We start from the raw sequence: 20,548 nt of genomic DNA, 5'->3' as shown, positions 1-20,548 counted from the left end.
ACCATTAACAATGTCACAGAGTCTGCAGGAGCCACAGCAAGGGGGCAGCACTGAGAATCCTAGTTCCTTTGGGGGGCGAGGGAGACAGACTATGCCCAGGGCTGTTTCAGTCTCCTTTGACCCTCTCTGAGAGGTGGGGGATCATAGAGGCTGCATCCAGTGCTCGCCCTATGGCCTTCCCCCTTCCCTCACAGTCCAAAATCCCCAAGCTGCACAGGGAACCTCCACTCATCCCACAGACTCTATGCTGTGAGGTCTGACAAGAAACAAGTGGGAGTGCAACACTACTCCTAGGGTTAAATTCTGGCCCATTGAAGCCAAGAGGAGTTTTGCCATTGAACAAACCACAGGGCCAGAATTTCACCTCATAGTCTCAGCTAGGGTGTATCAGCTGTAACTGGAAAAACCTCACTGAGACCATAGAGACTAGAAGGGTTTTATCCTCACCTTCTGTTTCAGTCTCCTTGTTTCCCCAGGAGATTCAGTCTCCCAGTTAGGGTCCAGGTGAGATCAGCAGAAATTTGGAGCTTGCAGAGGTGCCTTGGGCACTCAGCTGACCTATGATGAACTTCCTTGTTCAGAGTTAGAAGAAATTGGCTCTTCAGTGTTGCCCAAACGTCCAAAAATCAGGCCCCAAACAACAGTGAAGTTTAAATAAGTAACAAGCACCCAAAATGTAACATTTGCTTTCTGGCTTCTGAAACTTTAGGGTTCACTCTATTCACATCTGCAAGATTTTCATTGTAATCATGTGGGCGGTAACCTCATTTAAAAAAAAATGGAAACTCAGATTTTCTCAATCATTTGACTCCAGAAGCTAAGGCTTTAAGAAAAACATTAAGTATCACAAGACTCTCAATATAATTGCAAAAGCTGGCAACACTGCATTATGTTGTTCTTTACCATTGTCATATAAGCGGCAGATTGGCCTGCAGTTCTCAGGAGAGTGAAATCCAGGCCAAAACATAGGACATTTACAGACAGTTGGCTTCTGCTTCCATGTTCTCCAATGGCTGGCAGCAGGGGAAGCTGCTTGTAGGCCCAGTGTTGAGACAGCTGGTCCTGGGTCAAAGGAGGAGGAAGGGAAGTGTAATAGAACCTTCCTCCCCAGTAGCATTAGTACATTAGTACACCCTGACTACCCAACATCAAAATTCAAGATCAGCAAACTGAGCGAGTCTGGGGGGGGGGTGCATCTGCCCACACTGGAAAGTGTGTATGGGATGTCTGGAAAGGAAGAGGGCAGATATCTGTCTGTCCTGGGGAAATGCCCGAGTGCAAGTCAAATGGAAATAGGGAGAAGGTTGGTTTGGATTGATGAGAGGCATGCTTGATGTTGCAGTACATCTGCCTTGCTTGACCCAGTCGGTGCTCCTTTCCTGCCTCCAAAACTGCGTTAACCACCAAGTGACAGGTTCTTTGCATTATTTTCCAAAAGCTTCCCTAATAGAAAAATGTTGCCTCTATTTCACAATTTCAGTCATATTTCAGACAACAAGTAAATAAGGACAATAGTGAACTGTGCGTTAGCAAAGTTTTTTTGTTTTAAACTAACAGCTATTGAAGGGGAATATACAAAATAGTGTGTAACTTGTACGACGGATTATCCTATATACTTAACATTCTAATAGGATAAAGGTTAAGCATAATATTGTTTGACCCCTTCAACTACAGACATTCATGCCATGTTATTGTTAGTATTGCATGTTAAGCAAGCACATTTTCAATGAACTCGTGTTGGCTTTACCACAGACACAGATGTTAGGCGGACTCCTTTGTTCATAAGGTTCTCATTATTAACTCAAACCAAGTTGAATATTTGACTGAAGGAAAGGACCATATCATTGTTTTCAGATTTCACTCAATGACTTAACTGAACTACATCTGCCAGCTTTAGAAATACCAAGTATTTCTTGGCGCCAGTACTGGCGCCTTGTTCTATGACTACCATCCTAAACGTTTCAGCTTGAGGAAGTCTAGTAACCATAAAAACAATTTAATAAAAACTTAAATTGTGATTAAAAGTTACTCACTAGCTGACAGAACACAATAAAATTTGTTCTAAATATGAATTATTCCACAAAATAATCTAAGCACAGCAAATGGAATTCACGTCTGTAAAGATGTAGGCTAGAAAGCTAGAAAAATGTTTTCATGATTTATGAAGTCTGCACTATACTTGAAACCATATTTATTTAATAGGTAGGCTAGCAGTTCACAGGACAGTTCAGTCTGCTTTAAATCTATTCAAAGGCCCTGGGAAGCATAAAAGACACACTGAATATAAATATAACTCCTCTTTTCTGCCATCCTAGTATAAATGTGACAAATATTACAATCTCACCAAAATATTGCTCTTTATAATATTCTTGAAGATAAAGCAACTAAGAAGTCTATATGTGATATTCGAATACTAAACATAGGTGCAATTTTACACAGAAAATAAATAAAATGGAAGTCACAATGTTTCAAGGTGTCTAGGTTTCCAATGATGCTAACAGAGTTGGAATCAACAATACAGCTCTTCATATAGGCTGGAGCCAAAGACACTAGATTTCATATATCTGACAGAACCCAAGTGAAAGAACGTAAATTGCAAGGCTTTGCATGAACAGCCACATTAACTGGGCAACCCTGTATATAATGCATGGCAATTACGTAACACTAGTCAAACGGGTAGATACACACTGGCATCAAGTACCTTCTGGCTTTTAGAAAAAAAAATATTGAAAACTCTTACTTAATAAAAGTTTATTGTACTTACCGTGCTGGATGTCTTTCATATCTAAATGAAGACTGGACATTAATATTCCAACTGCCTGAGATCTTTTGTTGCTTAATAACTTGACAACCTGGCCAAGAAAAGAAACATTTATTAACTTGCACTCAGCAGCCAGGATTTACAAAATATTTTGCATTGCTAGTTACGAATCCAAGAAATGCAAGGTACCTTGTACTGTACTTGTTTAATTGGATAAAACAGTTAGTAATGTGCTTTTATTCATGCTATGCAAAATGTACTTTTTCTGTGTAAGCCATGACAAGTGTAGACAGCCAGATAATCTGGGTGAAATCCTGGTCCTGTTGAATTCAGTGTAAAAACTGCCATTGATTTCAATGAAGCTACAATTTCACCCTCCATTAGGATATGCATTCCATCTTCACACTGATGTTACTGTCTTATAAAACAGGCTGTCATATAAAAAAGTTTCCAACTGTGTTTTGGATGTGTTTGGTTTCCAAAACCACACAATGATTTCCAGCTTCAATGTAAGCTAAAACTGTGAGAATGTCATATTTTGTTTGAACGTTTGACGCAGTAGTGGCCAATATGAATGATATTTAAAAAGCAAAATAACCATGTACATATTGAGATGTTCTTTGATCACTTTTAGGGAACACAAAAGGTATCAAAGTATGTTATGAAAGCTACATCTAGCTACTCAAACAAGCAGTTTTGAGGTTCTGGAGTTAAAATTAGCTGCATACATATCCATACATACCATGTGTTGGCTCTGTAAATACAAAAGCAACAATTAATTTACAGACTAGCTTCCAGATAGCTTTAAGCATAGTGGCCTCTTTCTTGCTTCTCATTCCAGTATTACAAAACACACAAAGAGTAGCTCCAGGAGAGATTCCTTATCAGGCAAATGATGTGGTCCTAGATAAAAGAGTTTTCTGTGTAAAGCAATTTGCTTCATAGTCTGAGAAGTATATGCCAATTACTTTTTGACTGAGACTACTTCTTTCTCACAGGCCATATAAGGGACACAAGACAGACTTTTCCTCTCTACAGGCCATTAAGTTTCAAGTGTTCTTGAAAAGCCAAATGTAATTAAAGCCAGTAAAAGTCCAATTTCCAGAAGCGACAGACTTCTTAACAACTATCAAAAACAGTTGATGGTGTTTATATTTTTAATTAAATTGGAGCATTCATAGAAAATAAATAATCTTAATTCATTGTCATAGAAAGGTTTCAAGACAAAAACTGTAGTTGCAATTATGTTCCTAGTTTTTGAGGGGAAACAGACTGGCAGATCAAAGTTATAAAACATTAAAATAAGAACAGCTAATTGATGTATGACAGGTGGTTAAAAAAAAATCAAATATTCTAGTCAGTATTGCTGAGCAGTAAATAATGTTTAATACACAGAAAAAGAACAAAACCACATTTAATGCTGAACAATTAAAAAAAAAGAATTATGGACATTTTGAAGTCACTATTTAGGTTTTATTAGCTAGAGGATGCTTCCCAAATGGCCAAATCATCCATTCTCTCTTGGGAAAAGATTTCTCCCGACATTTGAAAGAGTGCAGCTGATGATGACTGAATTAATCTAGCGAAAAGTTGGTTTATATCTAGGCAAGTATAAAGGTACATAAGGTGTTTTCCATCAGACCACTACGAAGTCTGATTCCTTCAGGATTTCATACAAGTGAATATAGGTTTTTAGTTTGATGTATAAAGAGAGGCTAATGGGAAATACAAGAGCATGACTTAGAATGTAGTCTGGCTAGAATAAGGAAGCTAGAGGAACTCCCAGAGTCAGGCTTTTCCAGCCTAGCTTCTTACATTAACTTTTATGAGACAAAGTCTTCACTGTGTCGGCTTATATTTTGTCTTGCTTTCTCTACACCTCCATTCTTCTAATTAGCCAGTGAAATGAAAATACTGTATCTTGCTGATGAACTGATAAAGTAGCAAGCCAGAAACCAAATATGTTAACTTTTGCTTATGAATTTAAACAAAAAACAACCCTAAACTCAAGATACAATTTGACAAAAAAATCATTAAGGAATCTCAAAACATAAAAATCAAATGGACTGAAAAAGCTACTGCACATGGATGTCAAATGCAGATTTCAGAATTAAAGGATAGCACTTGGACTCATAAGTAAGAAAAACGATTAGATTAATCTGGATCTTTCATCAAAGGAGCTCATAGTACTCTCTCTTTCAAACTAGAATGTCTAAATATCAGGTAAACCTCAACCTCTTAAGACAAATCTAGACAGAGAAACAATCTGTAAGGGGTTTCTTGCAGTGGAGAGAAGCTATTAAGTGTAACTAACAACATATTTAAGACCATCTATGTCTGTCTACAAAATAAAACAACTCTTTGTCATCAGGCTATAGCTTCAATCTTTCCAGCCATTATATTGCCTCTAATAGAAATCTTGGCATCATGAGGGAAGTAAGCAATTACACAGAGAAAAAGCATTATTATACTGTTGTCACTTATACGTCTCCAAAGATTGTGCAGTACTGGAAAAACCATGAAGCATTTTGCTATAGACTGCAGCACTCTTTCTTCCAGGAGCAGGAAATCCCCTCCTATGTCAACTAATAAATCTTTAGAAATTTCACTTTAAAAATTATACATATTAATAGAAATGAATTGAACTCTGGAGATGGGGTGGAACTGAAATATTTTCCACTGCTTTGAATCCCAAGAGTAGAGCATCCCACAGGAGTATAATTGTGACAGACTAAGCCTGCTGTGGTCAGTTACAGAGGAAAGAGGTCCTTCTTGTGTTCTGTTTGAACCAGAATCTGCAGAAGGCAAGATAATTGCCCCAAACAGGAAACTGAACTAATGAAAATGGAAGTGGAAACACTTTTGGGAGAAATAGTCTCAAAAAAACAAAAGGATAAAGCAATTGAAAGTAAACTAGTTAGGTCAAAGCTCAGGAACTTGTTACAGAGTGAACTAATGGAAGAGAGAATAATTACTGTTTATTGAGTATCGTAACTTTTCACTGTAACCAAATAGGGAAAGATATTGGCTACGTATAAGATGTAAGATTGGACCTCTGGGGCCAGAATTCTGAGTTATACGAAGTGTATCCAAAGAAATATTGAAGTAAAGAGTAAGATCTATCATTTCTGGGCCTGCGAACAAAGTGTATAGAAAAGTGATTGAAAAGAAGGTTGTGACATAGTAATTGCCACTTTTTAGCTAGTTACATTTAAAAAGTAGGTTATTTCATTTTGATTTTTATACGCATCTTAACTTTAGTTTTAATTCAATCCACAGAAAATTGCATGAATACCGAAGTTTCCTGTTTCCTTTTTCTTTCAATGTTTCCTCCAATACAGTGGCTGTAATGATACAATACTAATTAACAAAACATGAATATTAGCATATGTGCCTAAAGCAATTCCCACAATTTAAAATAAAATCATTTGCTGAGCAGTCTAGGCCTACTGGCTACAGCAGAGGTGGGCAAACTACGGCCCGCGGGCTGGACCGTCCTGCCTCGCCCTTGAGCTCCCGGCCAGGGAAGCTAGCCAGCCAGCCTCTGGCCCCTCCCCTGCTGTCCTCCCTCCCCCACAGCCTCAGCTCACCATGCCACCAGTGCTCTGGGCAGTGGGGCTGTGAGTTCCTGACAGATAATGCAGGAGAGTTTTGCAAGAATTCTCACTTTCTGGTTCATATTTTAACTGTTAATATTAACCAAAAGTGTCCCATGGTTCTTGTTGGTAAGGAAAACTACTAATTAATTCTTAAACAAAAAATAAATCACACACATGCAACTCAACTGTACAAAACCTAGAATCTATTATAAGATTTGTACAGAATATGCAAAAACCTTAAGTTTCCAAACAAGAACTTGAAAGACCAAATCAAAGCAATAAAGCACTAATCAGCCTATATCCCCTTCACTGGGCAGAAACTAAAGCCTTTTAGGATCTACACTGCAATTAGACCTGTGGCTGGTGACTTGGGCCATGAGGCTCCAACCCAGGCCTGAACATCTACATCACACTTAAACAGCCCCTTAGCAAGAGCCCCAGGAGCCCAAGCCAGCTGGCACAGGCCAGCCGCAAGTTTCTAATTACAGTGTAGACATACTTTATTATTAACAGTCTAAGGGTAACAAATTTCTGGTGGAAGTGTATAGGTCCCTACAAATAATACCAAATGGAATTGTACATGTTTCCTATAAAGACTCAAGATTTATCATCACATTTAGGGACTGAGGACATCTAGTGGCTTCTTTACAATAGAAAGGGATTAAGGCAATCCAAAAAGTAAGGCTGGAGTAAAATACTGATCAGGAAGGACATCGGTGCTGGTAGCTTCACATTCTTGCTGCAACATTTTTAGCATAGGAAGCCAGTTCTGGCTGCTAATGCCAAAAATATCCAACAACAGCCAATCAGGAAAATTCCTTTGCTGTTAAGGAGTGGAAGCAAGGAGTAGTGTCACAGCTCCAGCATTCAGTGAAATGCACTAGAGCTGGCTAAAGACTAATAGCCAATGACCATGCTCATTGACTCTGAAGATGCACTGGCTAAGTGAGTTGACTGAACTGTATGTAATCAACAGCTGTTATTTTGGGGCTGTTTTACTGCACTGGTCAAATGGGTTATTTACTTACATACTTTTGGTGGCAATGAATCTGGGTCAGGAGAAGGGGCCTTTGGAACAAGTTGAAGAAATTTGTGTTGAGTCAGATGCCAACTTCTCTTAGATAGACTCCAGTCTATTCCAATCGTAAAGAACGGCTACAACAGTGTATTGAAGCCTCCATGTCTTCTTTCACTTTTTATACCCTGCCCACAGACTTGAGGATGACATTTTATTGTTACCATCACCAGGTTTCCCGGTAAATATTCAGAACCAATCTCTAGTTTGTATTGACGGTGTTAAGGTAAAGGGAAAAGGAGCTGTAGCACATGAGTGGCAATGCCGTGATATTGCAAGATCCCCAACATTTTCTACTAATCTTAAAAAGTAGTGTGCGCGGCCCCAAGTGTTTAATACATATCTTCATGGCAAAGTGTTTAACAAAGCTACCCATATCACAGGGGGCCCACGTCACATGGGGGCCACTAGTATATTCAGGAATGCTGACCAGACTAAAGTCTAATGCTCCAGGGAAGGTTGGTTCTGGCTAGGCTCTGTATAAGTGTGCTTTGAACTCCATTCTCCCCCTAATTAATATATATATGTATATGTTTCTTGACTGGGACCTCCTATCCAATCAGCTCTGCTCCCTTCGCCAATTCAAGAATCTCCTTTACATCAATACAAACTAGAAATTTCAAAACTCTCCTCACCATACACCTCTATAAAGATGCCATCCACCAGTTGTTGTCACATTGTATAAATTAGCACAATACCTTTAATGCAAACTACTAGCCAGCCTTATATGCCTACTTCATAATGCTGCAACTTTTGTTTGAAAATTAGGTCCGGGCTAACTCTTTAGCTTATCTTTCATTCTTTTCCACCTTCCTCACTATTCAGCTTTCATAAGTCATAAGCTTTCAACCCTATGTATAAGAAATTGTTCATATTCTTTCACACAGTTTTACCATTAAAATAGCATAGATTTATATATTGTTGGTTGAAACAAATACCACTCGTGTTATAATAGAGGTAATCCTCCAATAATAGATTGCTGCTCTAGTTAATGACTCTCTGTTATGACATTAGATGAAAAATTACTCAGATTGTTTAGATTCAGATACACAGTAATAAGTAAAATAAGCATCATGTTCTTCAACTGGAGACAGAACAATACACTAAAATGTTCCTCTAATTAGAAGCAATCATGGATTCAAATTTTAAAACTGCAGAGGGAAATACATAGAAACGTTTCAACTCCCTGGTTTTAAAACAAAACACAGAGCTCCCCCACAAACTGCCAGACCTGAACATCTCTGCCAGTTTAGCTCATCGTTATCCACAACAACTGGCTTTTTCCCCTCATTATTTCTTGAGGACCACAGCTATGATTTTCAAAAAGGGGTGACTCGGGTTAGGCTCTCCAGTCCCTATTTAGGAAACTATAGGGGGATTTTAAAAGTTTCTAAGTGAGTTACGAGCATAATCCCATTGACTTTCATAAGGCACAATATAGTCTTTCTTCAAACTTACACTTTGTAAAAATTTGGTATAAAACCCACAATTTTCAAACTTCTCATGCAATGCACTTACCAGGCCATCTGCACGTGTGGTTACCTAACTGGTACAAACAATCTTAGTCACTGTACACACAAATCAGGCATACATTTGCTCATTCATTTTGAATGCATCATTGCATGCCTCAATTTGTTAAAAATTATGCTCATTCTGAAGTTACTTTATTACAAATTATCTCTGAACTTCAGGGAGATTGACAAAGGAAAGTGGAAAAGCAAAGGAGAGAAACTGCTATGATCTCAAATGAGAGATCTTAGATCCATTTAAAAACAGGAAATGTCTCACCTGACAGAGAGAAAAAGCTTTAGGGCCTTTCCTTTAAGTACAAAGTATGTGGTGACAGAAGAGAGACTATAAAGATTGTGCCTTTTACTCAACTTATTCACTCCCTGACTTGCATCTGAAGAAGTGAGGTTCTTACCCACGAAAGCTTATGCTCCCGATACTTCTGTTAGTCTTAAAGGTGCCACAGGACACTCTGTCACTCCCTATGTGTCTTTCCAGTTATCACTGCTCAGTTTGGTTATTAAAACTCCTTTATGTTTTACTGAAGTCAGCACTTGAGAACTAAAATAGCTATAAAGAAAAATCTACATTTGATTCTGTTCTATTCATACTAAGCAAAATCACTTTTCTAATTTCACAGGATTTTGGAGTGTGAAGAACAAAATTAAATTAAATTAGAGATCATATGGCGCTCAGATATAAAAATCATGATTTGACATAAAATGAGCAAGTTTTATATAAATGTCATTGATAATAGATGTCATACATTTAACTGTGATTGTATGAAACCATCAAATACCATTGCACTAAACCTTCAAGTTTTGGGGTGATAAAATTTTAAACCACTTGATAGGGAAATGAGTGTTGTGTGTGGGAAGAAATTGTAGCCATTTTATAATTTGACCTACTCTAAGTATCACTGAACTAAAAAGTTTAAACTATTATTTTTCTGGAAAAAAAATCACTTATTACTATCACTGAAGCTCCTAATGTCCTCCTCAGCTATTGCAGCAGTAAAAATCAGGGATGAGAACCTCACCCCCACAGCTCCGGGAGCAGCCCGGCCCCGCTGTGATCCACCCTGGCCCCGCTGCGATCCGCCCCGGCTGCCTCTGCCCGGCCTGGCCCCAAGCGCCCATCCCGGCCCCCAAGCCTGCCCGCCGGGATGGGGGAGTCCAGATCCCCAGCCCGGGGCCCACCTGCAAACAGCTTATCCTCCTGCACCCCAACTCCTTGCCCCCCGCCCCTCCAACCCTCTGCCCTGAGCCCCCTCCTGCCCCCCTGCCCCCAACCCCCTTCCCATAGCCCCCTCATATACCCCTCCTTTGCCCCAATCCCTTCCCTGAGTCCCTTCCTGCACACTGCACCCCCCACACCCCAACCTTTATGATGTTCGCCTTTAAAAAAAAAAATTCCCTGGGTGCACCCCCTAATGCAATGTGCTGTGCATGCCTATGCCCCCCCTCTGACCCTTTAAATTGCATAAAAGGGCCAGAGCAGCATAAATCCTCTTTAACAGCCCATGTGCCTAGGGAGGGAGGATTCTCCCAGAAGAATGCAATGAGAAGACCACAAAAGACTGTGCTTTGAGGACTCCTTGGCAAGCAGTAGCATATGGGGTGGGGTGGGGTAGGAAGGAGTGTATCAGGAGTGGGACTTCAGCACTTAGAGTGGTAGAGATTCCAAGCAGCGTCAAAAAGCTTCAAAAGGTCTCATTTTTATCCAATACGGATCAAGAATTTCCCCCCCAAACTTTTAGAAATATTTGTTGAATGGAATAACTATTTCCTTGCCAAGCTTAAATTCTGGTCCAGGTTCTGAGGGGAGTGTGTACTAGTGGGCACAGACTCTTTTTCCCCTATCCCCCCTAAGCTTGATCCCTTCTGCCCCTTCTTGGTTCCACATCCCATTCCCTGGTTCCACATCCCAGTCCCACTCTCCTCCACCCCCATGCCCACTGGTCCCAGTGCCCCCCTTGCTATCCCAGGGATCTGGCTTCTCACCCCTCTGCTTTTCAGTCAGGCTGTTTCCTCCTCCTCCGCCATGCTCCTTGGGTGCCAGCTGAAGGGGTCAGAAGACAAGAGAGAAAGTCTCCCTGCTCTCAGTGCTCGTGCCTGATGCCACATTACTGAGAGAGAGAGAGAGAGAGACTCCCTACAGCCCCCAGTGGTTATGGCCCTCACCTGGGACATGAGAAAGTCAGGTTCAATTAATATTTAATCATTTAGATAAAGTGGTGCCAGGAAAAGCAATTTAATGGAAAGTCTTGCTCAGCATCTATATTCCTGGGATGGAACATGGTTACTACAGATGCAATCTTTGGAACATTTAACTACAAATACAAAGTTGTACGGAGCATGTGAAAACAGATTTGTAGTGGCTCATAACTTGGCCAAATGTATGGAAAATTTCATAGGGACAGGCTACAAATGGGACATCCTTGACAGCAAGGTGACACTCAGCCAAATTTCAAAGTCTCTGCTCCAAAGCACAGAGGCACTAAAGTTTCTCAAGGAAAAAGTTTTTTTTTTTTTAACATGGCAATATTAATCCAAAATTATTCAGCCTGAGGCTGACACCTAGCATGGGGAATGTCTGCCTGAAACACTGGCAAAGCTAAAAACAAATGAAAACAGGGTTTTATAATGTAAAGAGCCAGGAAATCGTAATAAATGACACTAGCTTGGCCACCCATGGGGGGCTTTCTTTGAAGACAAATTCAGTGAAGCTACACTGATTTACAACAGCTGAGAATCCTCATCCTACTACATTAATGAGGACAACAGACAACTCTCCGACACCTCCTACTATAGAGAACTTAAAGAACACTGCATACCACAATTTACTCAGGAATTTAAGGCTATCATCAAATCCTTCCCCAAAAAACTCCAAGCGAAATTCTACAAACTCATCCCCCAAAAACCCACCCCAAGGACCTTCTTCATGCTTCCCAAGATCCCCAAACAAGATAACTCAAGCAGACCCACCATACTGGTCACAGCACTCTTACTGAAGGAATATCTAGACCAGTGCTCTCCAACCTTTTTTCGCCCAAGATCATTTTTTGAATTTAAGGGCAACCCAGGATCTACCCTGCCCCTTCCCCGAGGCCCCACCCCTTCCCCAAAGCCCTGCCCCACTCACTACATCCCCCCGCTCTCTGTCGCTCACTCTACCCCATCCTCACTCACTCACCTCAGGCAGCTCCCGGTCGGTGGCGCAGTGGGGCTAAGGCAGGCTCCCTGCCTGCCCTGGCCCTACTCAGGCACATCGGCACCTCCTCCCCATCACGAGCCGGGCCACCCTGCCAGCAAGTAATGCACCATATGGCGATGCTGCACCTGGAAGGGGCCAATGAGCCCCTGCAGCCCCTGGGGGGCACATGGCTCCGCACACTGCCCCTCTCTGCAGACACTGCCCCCACAGCTCCCCATTCCCAGCCAACGGGAGCTGCGAGGGTGGGGCTGTCAGGCAGGAGCAGCACGTGGAGACCCCTCCCCACCCCGCAGGGACATGCTGGCCGCTTTCAGGAGCAGCGTGGGGCCGCGGCAGCCAGCCCCACTGCACTGCTGCAGCCAGAGATTGCGATTTACTGGGAGAGTCTCCAGGATTGACCAGTCAATTGCAATCAACAGGTTGGTCATCACTGATCTAGACTCGCAGAAACCATCCTCAAAGCACTCACCACACAAAGGGCCAGCTTCCTCTACAAACTCCAGAACATTTACAACCTCCCTCAGAACACCATCCTTGCCACCATGGACGTCACTTCCCTGTATACAACCACCCCTCACAATGAAGGCATAGCTCCCTGCCTCATATATTTACAAGACAATGGACAACCCTCAGATACCCATCCCAAATACATTACCAAAATCATCTATTTCATCCTCACCCGTAACAATTTTACATTCAACAATAAGCATTGTCCAAATCAATGGAACAGCTACGGGTACTAGGATGGCTCCCCAATACTCCCACCTCTTCATGGGCCACCAAGAAGAAGAATTTCTGGACCAAACCATCAAACCAGATGTTATACTGAAATATACTGATGATATTTTCATCCTCTGGCAACTCCCTCATAGATTTCCACCACAATTTCAACCACCACCACCACCACCACTCCTTAAAACAGTTTCTGTAACACTCCCACACCAGCATCAACTTCCAGGACACCACAATGAGCTTCAGCACTGAAACCCTATTGATAACTATATACAAGAAACCCACAGATCACCACAACTACCTTTATAGATCCAGTGACCACCTCAAACACACTAAGAAATATGCTATCGACAGCAAGGCAATATGATATATGCTCTGAGGAGAAAGTCCATAGAATGGACAATCCAAATACTGTGAGAAAACCTGCTTCAATTCAGAAATAAAACCCCAACCAACCACACATCCCTACTTGTCACCTACCATTCCACACTAGAACCCATATGGGTATAATTGAACAACTACAACCCATACACAGTGGGAACCCCATCCTGAAATCTTTCCTGTCCCACCTCTCCAAGCTCATCATCAGAAGCAAGCTCCTCACAGACTACAGAACATCAACTCAAAGCGGCACCGTACCCTGCCAGACCAACAGATGCAAAACCTGCAGACATAGCTACACTGCTACAATGATCAGCACCCCCTCACAACACACCTTTCAAGATCCATAGGTCCTACACATGCCTATCATAACATGTGTGAAAATCATCCAATGAAAACTATGTGGGTGAAACCAGACAATCACTGCGCTCTTGAATGAGCTCACAAAAAAATTATACGAGACAAAAACACCCTATCACCTGTGAGTGGACACTTTTCACAAAGCAATCACTCTATATCTGATCTATCAGTCTTCATCCTCAAAGGAAACCTGCACAACATTTTTAAAAAACGAGCCTGGGCGCTTAAATTCATAACTTTGCTAGATACTAAAAATCATGGACTGAATAGAAACACTGGATTTATGGCTTGTTACAAAAATCTTAACCCACTAACCGCCCTCTCCGCCAGCTGTTTTCTCCCCCACATTTCCTTTCCCCCTTATGGCTAGAGAGGTGTTAATGGGCCACTTCACCAGGAATAATCCCTTGAAATATGTGTTAACTCCTTATGCTAAACAATCCGTTAGATCTTGTATTTAGCCATGTCTCTCTGAGTTAGGACATGTCTACACTTACAACTCTGCAGCAGAATAAGGCCTGGTATACACTAGGAGGTTATGTCAAATATAGCAGCGTTAAATCAAATTAACCCTGCACCCGTCCACACAACAAAGCTATTTAGTTCGACAGAGGTCTCTCTAAATCGATTTCTGTACTCCTCCCCGACGAGGGGAGTAGCGCTAAATTCGACATGGCCATGTTGAATGATGGTAGGTGTGGATGGAATTCGACGCTAATAGCTCCGGGAGCTATCCCACAGTGCACCACTCTGTTGACGCTCTGGACAGCAGTCCGAGCTTGGATGCTCTGACCAGCCACACAGGAAAAGCCCCGGGAAAATTTGAATTCCTTTCCCTGTCTGGCTAGTTTGAATCTCATTTCCTGTTTGGACATCGTGGCGAGCTCAGCAGCACTGGCAACGATGCAGACCTCTCCAGCAGAGGTGACCATGCAATCGCAGAATAGAAAGAGGGCCCCAGCATGGACTGATCGGGAAGTCTTGGATCCGATCACTGTGTGGGGCGATGAGTCTGTGCTTTCAGAGCTGCGATCGAAAAAACGGAATGCGAAGATCTACGAGAAGATCTCCAAAGCCATGACAGAGAGAGGATACAGCCGGGATGCAATGCAGTGCCACTTGAAAATCAAGGACCTGAGACAAGGCTACCAGAAGACCAAAGCAGCAAACGGATGCTATGGATCCCAGCCCCAGACATGCCGTTTCTATGAGGTGGTGCATTCCATTCTAGGTGTGGCCGCCACCACTACCCCGCCACTGACCGTGGACTCTGACGATGGGTATTGTTGATGGCCGCTTCCTCAGAGATGTTCGCGGACGGGGAAGAGGAGGAAGGAGATGAGGAGGACGAGGCAGTTGACAGCGCATATAACGCTGATTTCCCCGACAGCCAGGATCTCTTCATCACCCTCACGGAGATTCCTTACCAACCCTCCCAAGGCGTTAACCCTGACCCTAAATCAGGGGAAGGATCAGTCGGTAAGTGCTTTAAACATGTAAACATTTATTTTTATCAGAACAGGAATGGAATATTAACAATGGGTTTTTCATGGATTACTTTGCCCTAGGCGCTTTACTTTTTAGTCCTTGCCAGTGCAGCTACTGGAAAATTCTGTCAATATGTCCGAGGATAGAGCAGAAATCCTCCTGGGACATCTCCACGAAGCTCTCCTGGAGGTAATTTGAAAGCCTTTGCATTAGGTTCCTGGGGAGAGCGGCCTTATTGCGTCCTCCATGGTAGGAAACTTTTCCACACCAAGCTAGCAGCAAGTAGTCTGGGATCAGTGCCTCACACAGCATGGCCGCATACGGCCCTGGTTTTTGCTGGCATTCACGCAGCATGCGGTCTTTCTCTGTGTCCGAAATCCTCATCAGAGTGATATCACTCATGGTGACCTGCTTTAAATTAGGGGAATGTTAGTATTGGGACTGATTGCCTGTTCCTTTACATAACTGTAACTGGCCGTTTATAGCCACGCGGTGGAGGCGGGACAGGGGCAGCATACAGGGATCTTTCCCGGAGACAACCGCGAGGGGGGTGGGGACGGGGCAGAGTTCATGCTGGCCGGATTGCCGGCAGCAGGAACTGGCCAATGCTAGGGGCATTGCTTTGAATGTGAAAGGAGGGCACTGCTATAAATTAAGCTTTCAGCAGCTAAATGTCTACGGCTTACCATGCCTGCCTGCTACCCGAATTCCGCTGTCCTGCCCCGCTTGTGTTATCTGTACTCCAAGACCCCAGGCACTGAATGGGAAGGCCGAAAATTCGACCTTGTACTGAGTGTGCATGTGATAGGTGCTGTGCATGGTCTTGTTCACAGAGAAAGACTAGGTTCATTGTTCACAAAAATGTATCTTTGTGAGGAATTCACTCCCTTTTTCCCATCCCACAGCTGCGAGTGTCTCCCGACCTACCCCAGCATCCCCTTCCCAGAGGCTGGCACAGATTAGGAGCCGAAAGAGAAGGACACGGGACAAGATGTTCTCCGAACTTATGGGCTGCTCCCGAGCCGAGGCGGCACAGCAGACCCAGTGGAGGGAGAACATGTCACAATACCAGCGATCACACAGCAAACGGGAGGACAGGTGGCGGCAGGAAGACCAGCAGGCGACTCAAACGCTGCTTGGACTAATGAGGGAGCAAACGGACATGCTCCAGCGCCTTGTAGATGTTCTGCAGGACTGGAGGCAGGAGGACAGAGCCCCGCTGCAGTCTCTCTCTAACCGCTCTATAGCGATATAGAGGATCACTATAGGCATCTCCACATACCCAACAGTTATTTTGTGGTCCAGGAAGTAAATACCTTCCTGCAGCCATCTAAATAGACCAGAGTTCCTGAAAACACGAGCGTCATGAACCTTGCCTGGCCATCCGACGTTGATGTTGGTAAAACATCCCCTATGGTCCACCAGTGCTTGCAGCACCATTGAAAAGTAGCCCTTTCTGTTAATGTACTGGCTGGCCTTGTGGTCCGGTCCCAGGATAGGGATGTGAGTTCCATCTATAGCCCCACCTCAGTTTGGGAATCCCATGGTGGCAAAGCCATCTATGATGACCTGCATGTTTCCCAGGGTCACTACCTTTGACAGCAGTAGCTCAACGATTGCGTTCGCTACTTGCATCACAGCAACCCTCACGGTAGATTTGCCTACGCCAAAGTGGTTCGCGACTGACCGGTAGCTGTCTGGTGTTGCAAACTTCCAGAGAGCTATGGCCACTCGCTTCTGGACAGTCAGGGCTGCTCGCATCCGGGTGTCCTTGCGCTTCAGGGCAGGGGACAGCAACTTACAAAGTTCCAGGAAAGTTCCCTTACACATGCGAAAGTTTTGCAGCTACTGTGATTCATCCCAGACTCGCAGCACTATGCGGTCCCACCAGTCCGTGCTTGTTTCCTGGGCCCAGAATCGCCGTTCCACAGCATCAACATGATCCATTGCCAGCATGATGTCCACGGCGCGGGGTCCCGTGCTTTGCGAGAGGTCTGTGCCACTCTCAGACTTAATGTCCTCACCACGCTGCCGTAGCCTCCTCGCCCGATTTCTCAGCATCTGCCTCTGAAAAAGGTGGATTATAAAGTGCGAGGTGTTGACAATGGCCATAACTGCAGCGATGGTCGCAGCGGGCTCCATGCTCGCAGTGCTGTGGCGTCCGCAGTCACTCACCAGAAAAGTGCGCAAACTGATTGCCCGCCAGCGCTTTCAGGGAGGGAGGGCGGGAGTGATGGTTGAATGACGACAGTTACCCAAAACCACCCTCGACACATTTGTTTCCCCAGCAGGCACTGGGGGCTCGACCCAGAATTCTAATGGGCAGCGGGGACTGCAGGAACTGTGGGATAGCTGCCCACAGTGCACCGCTTCCAATGTCGATGCTTGCCCCATTAGTGTGGACTCACAAAGTCGAATTACTTAGTGTGGATACACAAGTTCGACTTTGTAATATTGGTTCCACTAATTCGATTTAAGTAAAATCGAACTACTCTCGTAGTGTAGACATACCCTAAGTTGCGTCCCACTGACACAGTGCTATGCACACTAGGGCTTATACCAGTGTAATTTATGTCACTCACGGGGATGGACTCACACTTCTGACTGAAAAAAGTTTAACCAACAAAAGTGCTAGTGTAGATATAGCATTAGTTTCCCAGGCCTGAAGAAGAGCTCTGTGTAAGCTTGTCTTTCTCACCAACAGATGTTGGTCCAATACAAGATAGCCTGGGACTACCACAGCTACCACAACACTGCATGAAAGTTATTTGGACAGCTTTTTTTCCAAAACTATTTCAAATGTAGCTAATGTTTTACATGTAGCAAATATAATCAACCCACAACTAAGCACGTATAAGCATCCTCATAGAAAAATAAATCAGTTTCCACAAATAAAACTTTTCTGCAAATAAGAACATTAACTTAGCACTGCTATTCAATGTACTGCATAAACACACAAACAACATGTATTTCAAAATCCAGAAGGAAAAATGAAAAGGTATTTTCCATACATCAATAGGGTACAAAACACATCTACTTTGTATAACAGATCACCATAAAAAACACTACAGAAACACTAATTGTAGGATCTTTACAAATGTCAATATCTATCAGAGAATCCATGTAAGTCAGAAACAGTTTAAAGGTGCTTCCTATAAAACACTCTTGTGGAATTATGGCTATGCCTTCTCACAATAATGGCTACTTCTGCTGAGCATAGATGAACTTAATTATCCAAATGTTTACTATGGTATAATTTAAAAAGTATTAAAAATGAACTCGTATTCAAATTTACTGAGGATGTGTGCATAGAATAGGTTTTTAAAGCCTATCCATTTCAAATTTCTATTGGTTTAATATTTTATGAAACCTAAATGATAAGCTGCTTGCAGTGTTATTGTGGAAGAGCTGTGCAGCTTTTAAGCTTCTCTTTCACCAACAGAAGTTGGTCCAATAAAAGATATTGCCTCACCCCCCTTGTCTGTTTTATCAATATGAACATTTTACATTTACATCTTCAGCAAGTGCTACTTCTAATGCAGGCTTCTGTTGCCTCCTCTGCATAATAAGCAGCAGATTTAGCTATCAGTTTGATATTTCCAGAGACAGAAGTTCAATAAATCAACCTATCTATAATGGCATTTTCAGGTGGGGGAAGCTGGAGGGGCAGCAGCACCACATTAATCTGATAAATACAACAGAAGTAGCACTTAAGGGGATACTTTTGTATCATGTTAAAATGGCAACACAAATTGTTGGTTCTAAATTGAAACACATTCTTAAATTCAATCTTGTTAACTTCTGTGCGCAGGCAACATGTTCTTTGGGAATCCTTTCAAAATGGTCAGGGACTACTTGAAGCATAATTGATAATATAAGAAAATTCTTGACATTGGAAGGAAAACAAATTCTGTCAGTCATTGAAAGCCACATCCACTAATGTTTAACCACAACTACTGTCTGTCTCTGTTTAACCACTATTTGTCTGCCACATAGAACTTAATAGCCATCATTTTTATTGTTTACAGAGGTTTGCATTGCCAAACCCCATAAAATGTAAACAAAGTAACATTTCACAGGGCAGGCATCAGGTATAATTTTGTACTCGTTTCTGTTCATGTCGAGTTACTATATGTACATGGTTCCAATAATACCACCACCTGATTTTTTCAGTGTCAAAAGCAGCAAGAATCCATTTGGTTCTTCACATATTTAAGACCCAGACACCATGAAGCAATTGAATATGACATATTTAAAAACCTGGAAGGTGAACACTGACTCACTTCACTATAAACAGAAAAACATTGCACATAATGCAACCTTGCATATCTGTCAAAGAATATATATTGTAGATTCTACAATTCATAACCAAAGTGTGATTGTTTTACTTTTATATAATTCTGATGTTGAAATATTGTATTTTGATCCCAACAAATACATTCTGTTAAGTCTGCAGCAAATGAAAAAAAATCATTGTTTGAAATGTAGAACACATTTATAGGACTATAGTGAAAATTAAGTTACTTATGATTAAGTGGAGTGCTCTAGCGGCTGAACCTTGAAGGTGCTTAGCTCACTGAACTCCTATTGACATGCAGCATCTTGCAGAATTGCTCAGGACCATTGCCAGGGTTCCTTCCTCTGAACTCTGAGGTACAGATGTGGAGACCCGCATGAGAGACCCCCTAAGCTTATTTTTACCAGGTTAGGTTAAAAACTTCCCCAAGACACAAATTCCTTCCTTGCCTTAGTATCGCTGCCACCACCAAGTGATTTAAACAAACATTCAGGGAGGGCCACTTGGAGCCCTACCTTCCCCAAATATCACCCCAAGCCCCTACATCCCCTTTCCTGGGGAAGCTTGAGAATAATATCCTCACCAATTGGTACAGGTGAACACCAACTCAAACCCTTGGATCTTAAGACCAATGAAAAATCAATCAGGTTCTTAAAAGAAGAATTTTAATTAAAGAAAAAGGTAAAAGAATCACCTCTGTAAAATCAGGATGGTAAGTACTTTACAGAATAACAAAAGACTCAAAAACACAGAGGATTTCCCCTCTAGGCAAAACTTTAAAGTTACAAAAACAGGGATAAACCTCCCTCTTAGCACAGGGAAAATTCACAAGCTAAAACAAAAGATAATCTAACACATTTATTTCCTATTACTTACTATTTCTGCAATACTAGATGCTTAGTTCAGATATGCTTAAGCAGATGTAATTTCCCTGTTCTGTTTCCTGGCTGGCTCAGAGAGACATAGACCAAAAACCTTCCCCCACAGATTTGAAAGTATCTTCTCCCCTTATTGGTCCTTTTGGTCAGGTGCCACCCAGGTTATCTGAGCTTCTTAACCTTTACAGGTAAAGAGGAATTAACCCTTTACAGGGTAAAGACTGATTTTATGCTACCCTTAGCTGTATGTTT

General features: G+C 42.4%; 1 protein-coding gene across 6 annotated transcripts in view; it reads right to left on the bottom strand.

Annotated features, from left to right (window-relative positions):
* The window catches only part of FMN2 (formin 2), a 234,585-nt gene that overhangs the window by 119,711 nt on the left and 94,326 nt on the right, over positions 1 to 20,548 (bottom strand). For all 6 annotated transcript variants that reach the window (XM_065589091.1, XM_042848380.2, XM_065589093.1 and 3 more), the window contains exon 8: positions 2,765 to 2,852. In XM_065589091.1, coding sequence (XP_065445163.1) covers positions 2,765 to 2,852 — 88 coding nt within the window. The remainder of the gene's footprint in view (positions 1 to 2,764; positions 2,853 to 20,548) is intronic.

Source organism: Chrysemys picta, chromosome 3 (assembly GCF_011386835.1).
Source record: "Chrysemys picta bellii isolate R12L10 chromosome 3, ASM1138683v2, whole genome shotgun sequence".
Taxonomy (NCBI): domain Eukaryota; kingdom Metazoa; phylum Chordata; order Testudines; family Emydidae; genus Chrysemys; species Chrysemys picta.
This window is presented reverse-complemented; position numbering and strand designations above follow the sequence as displayed.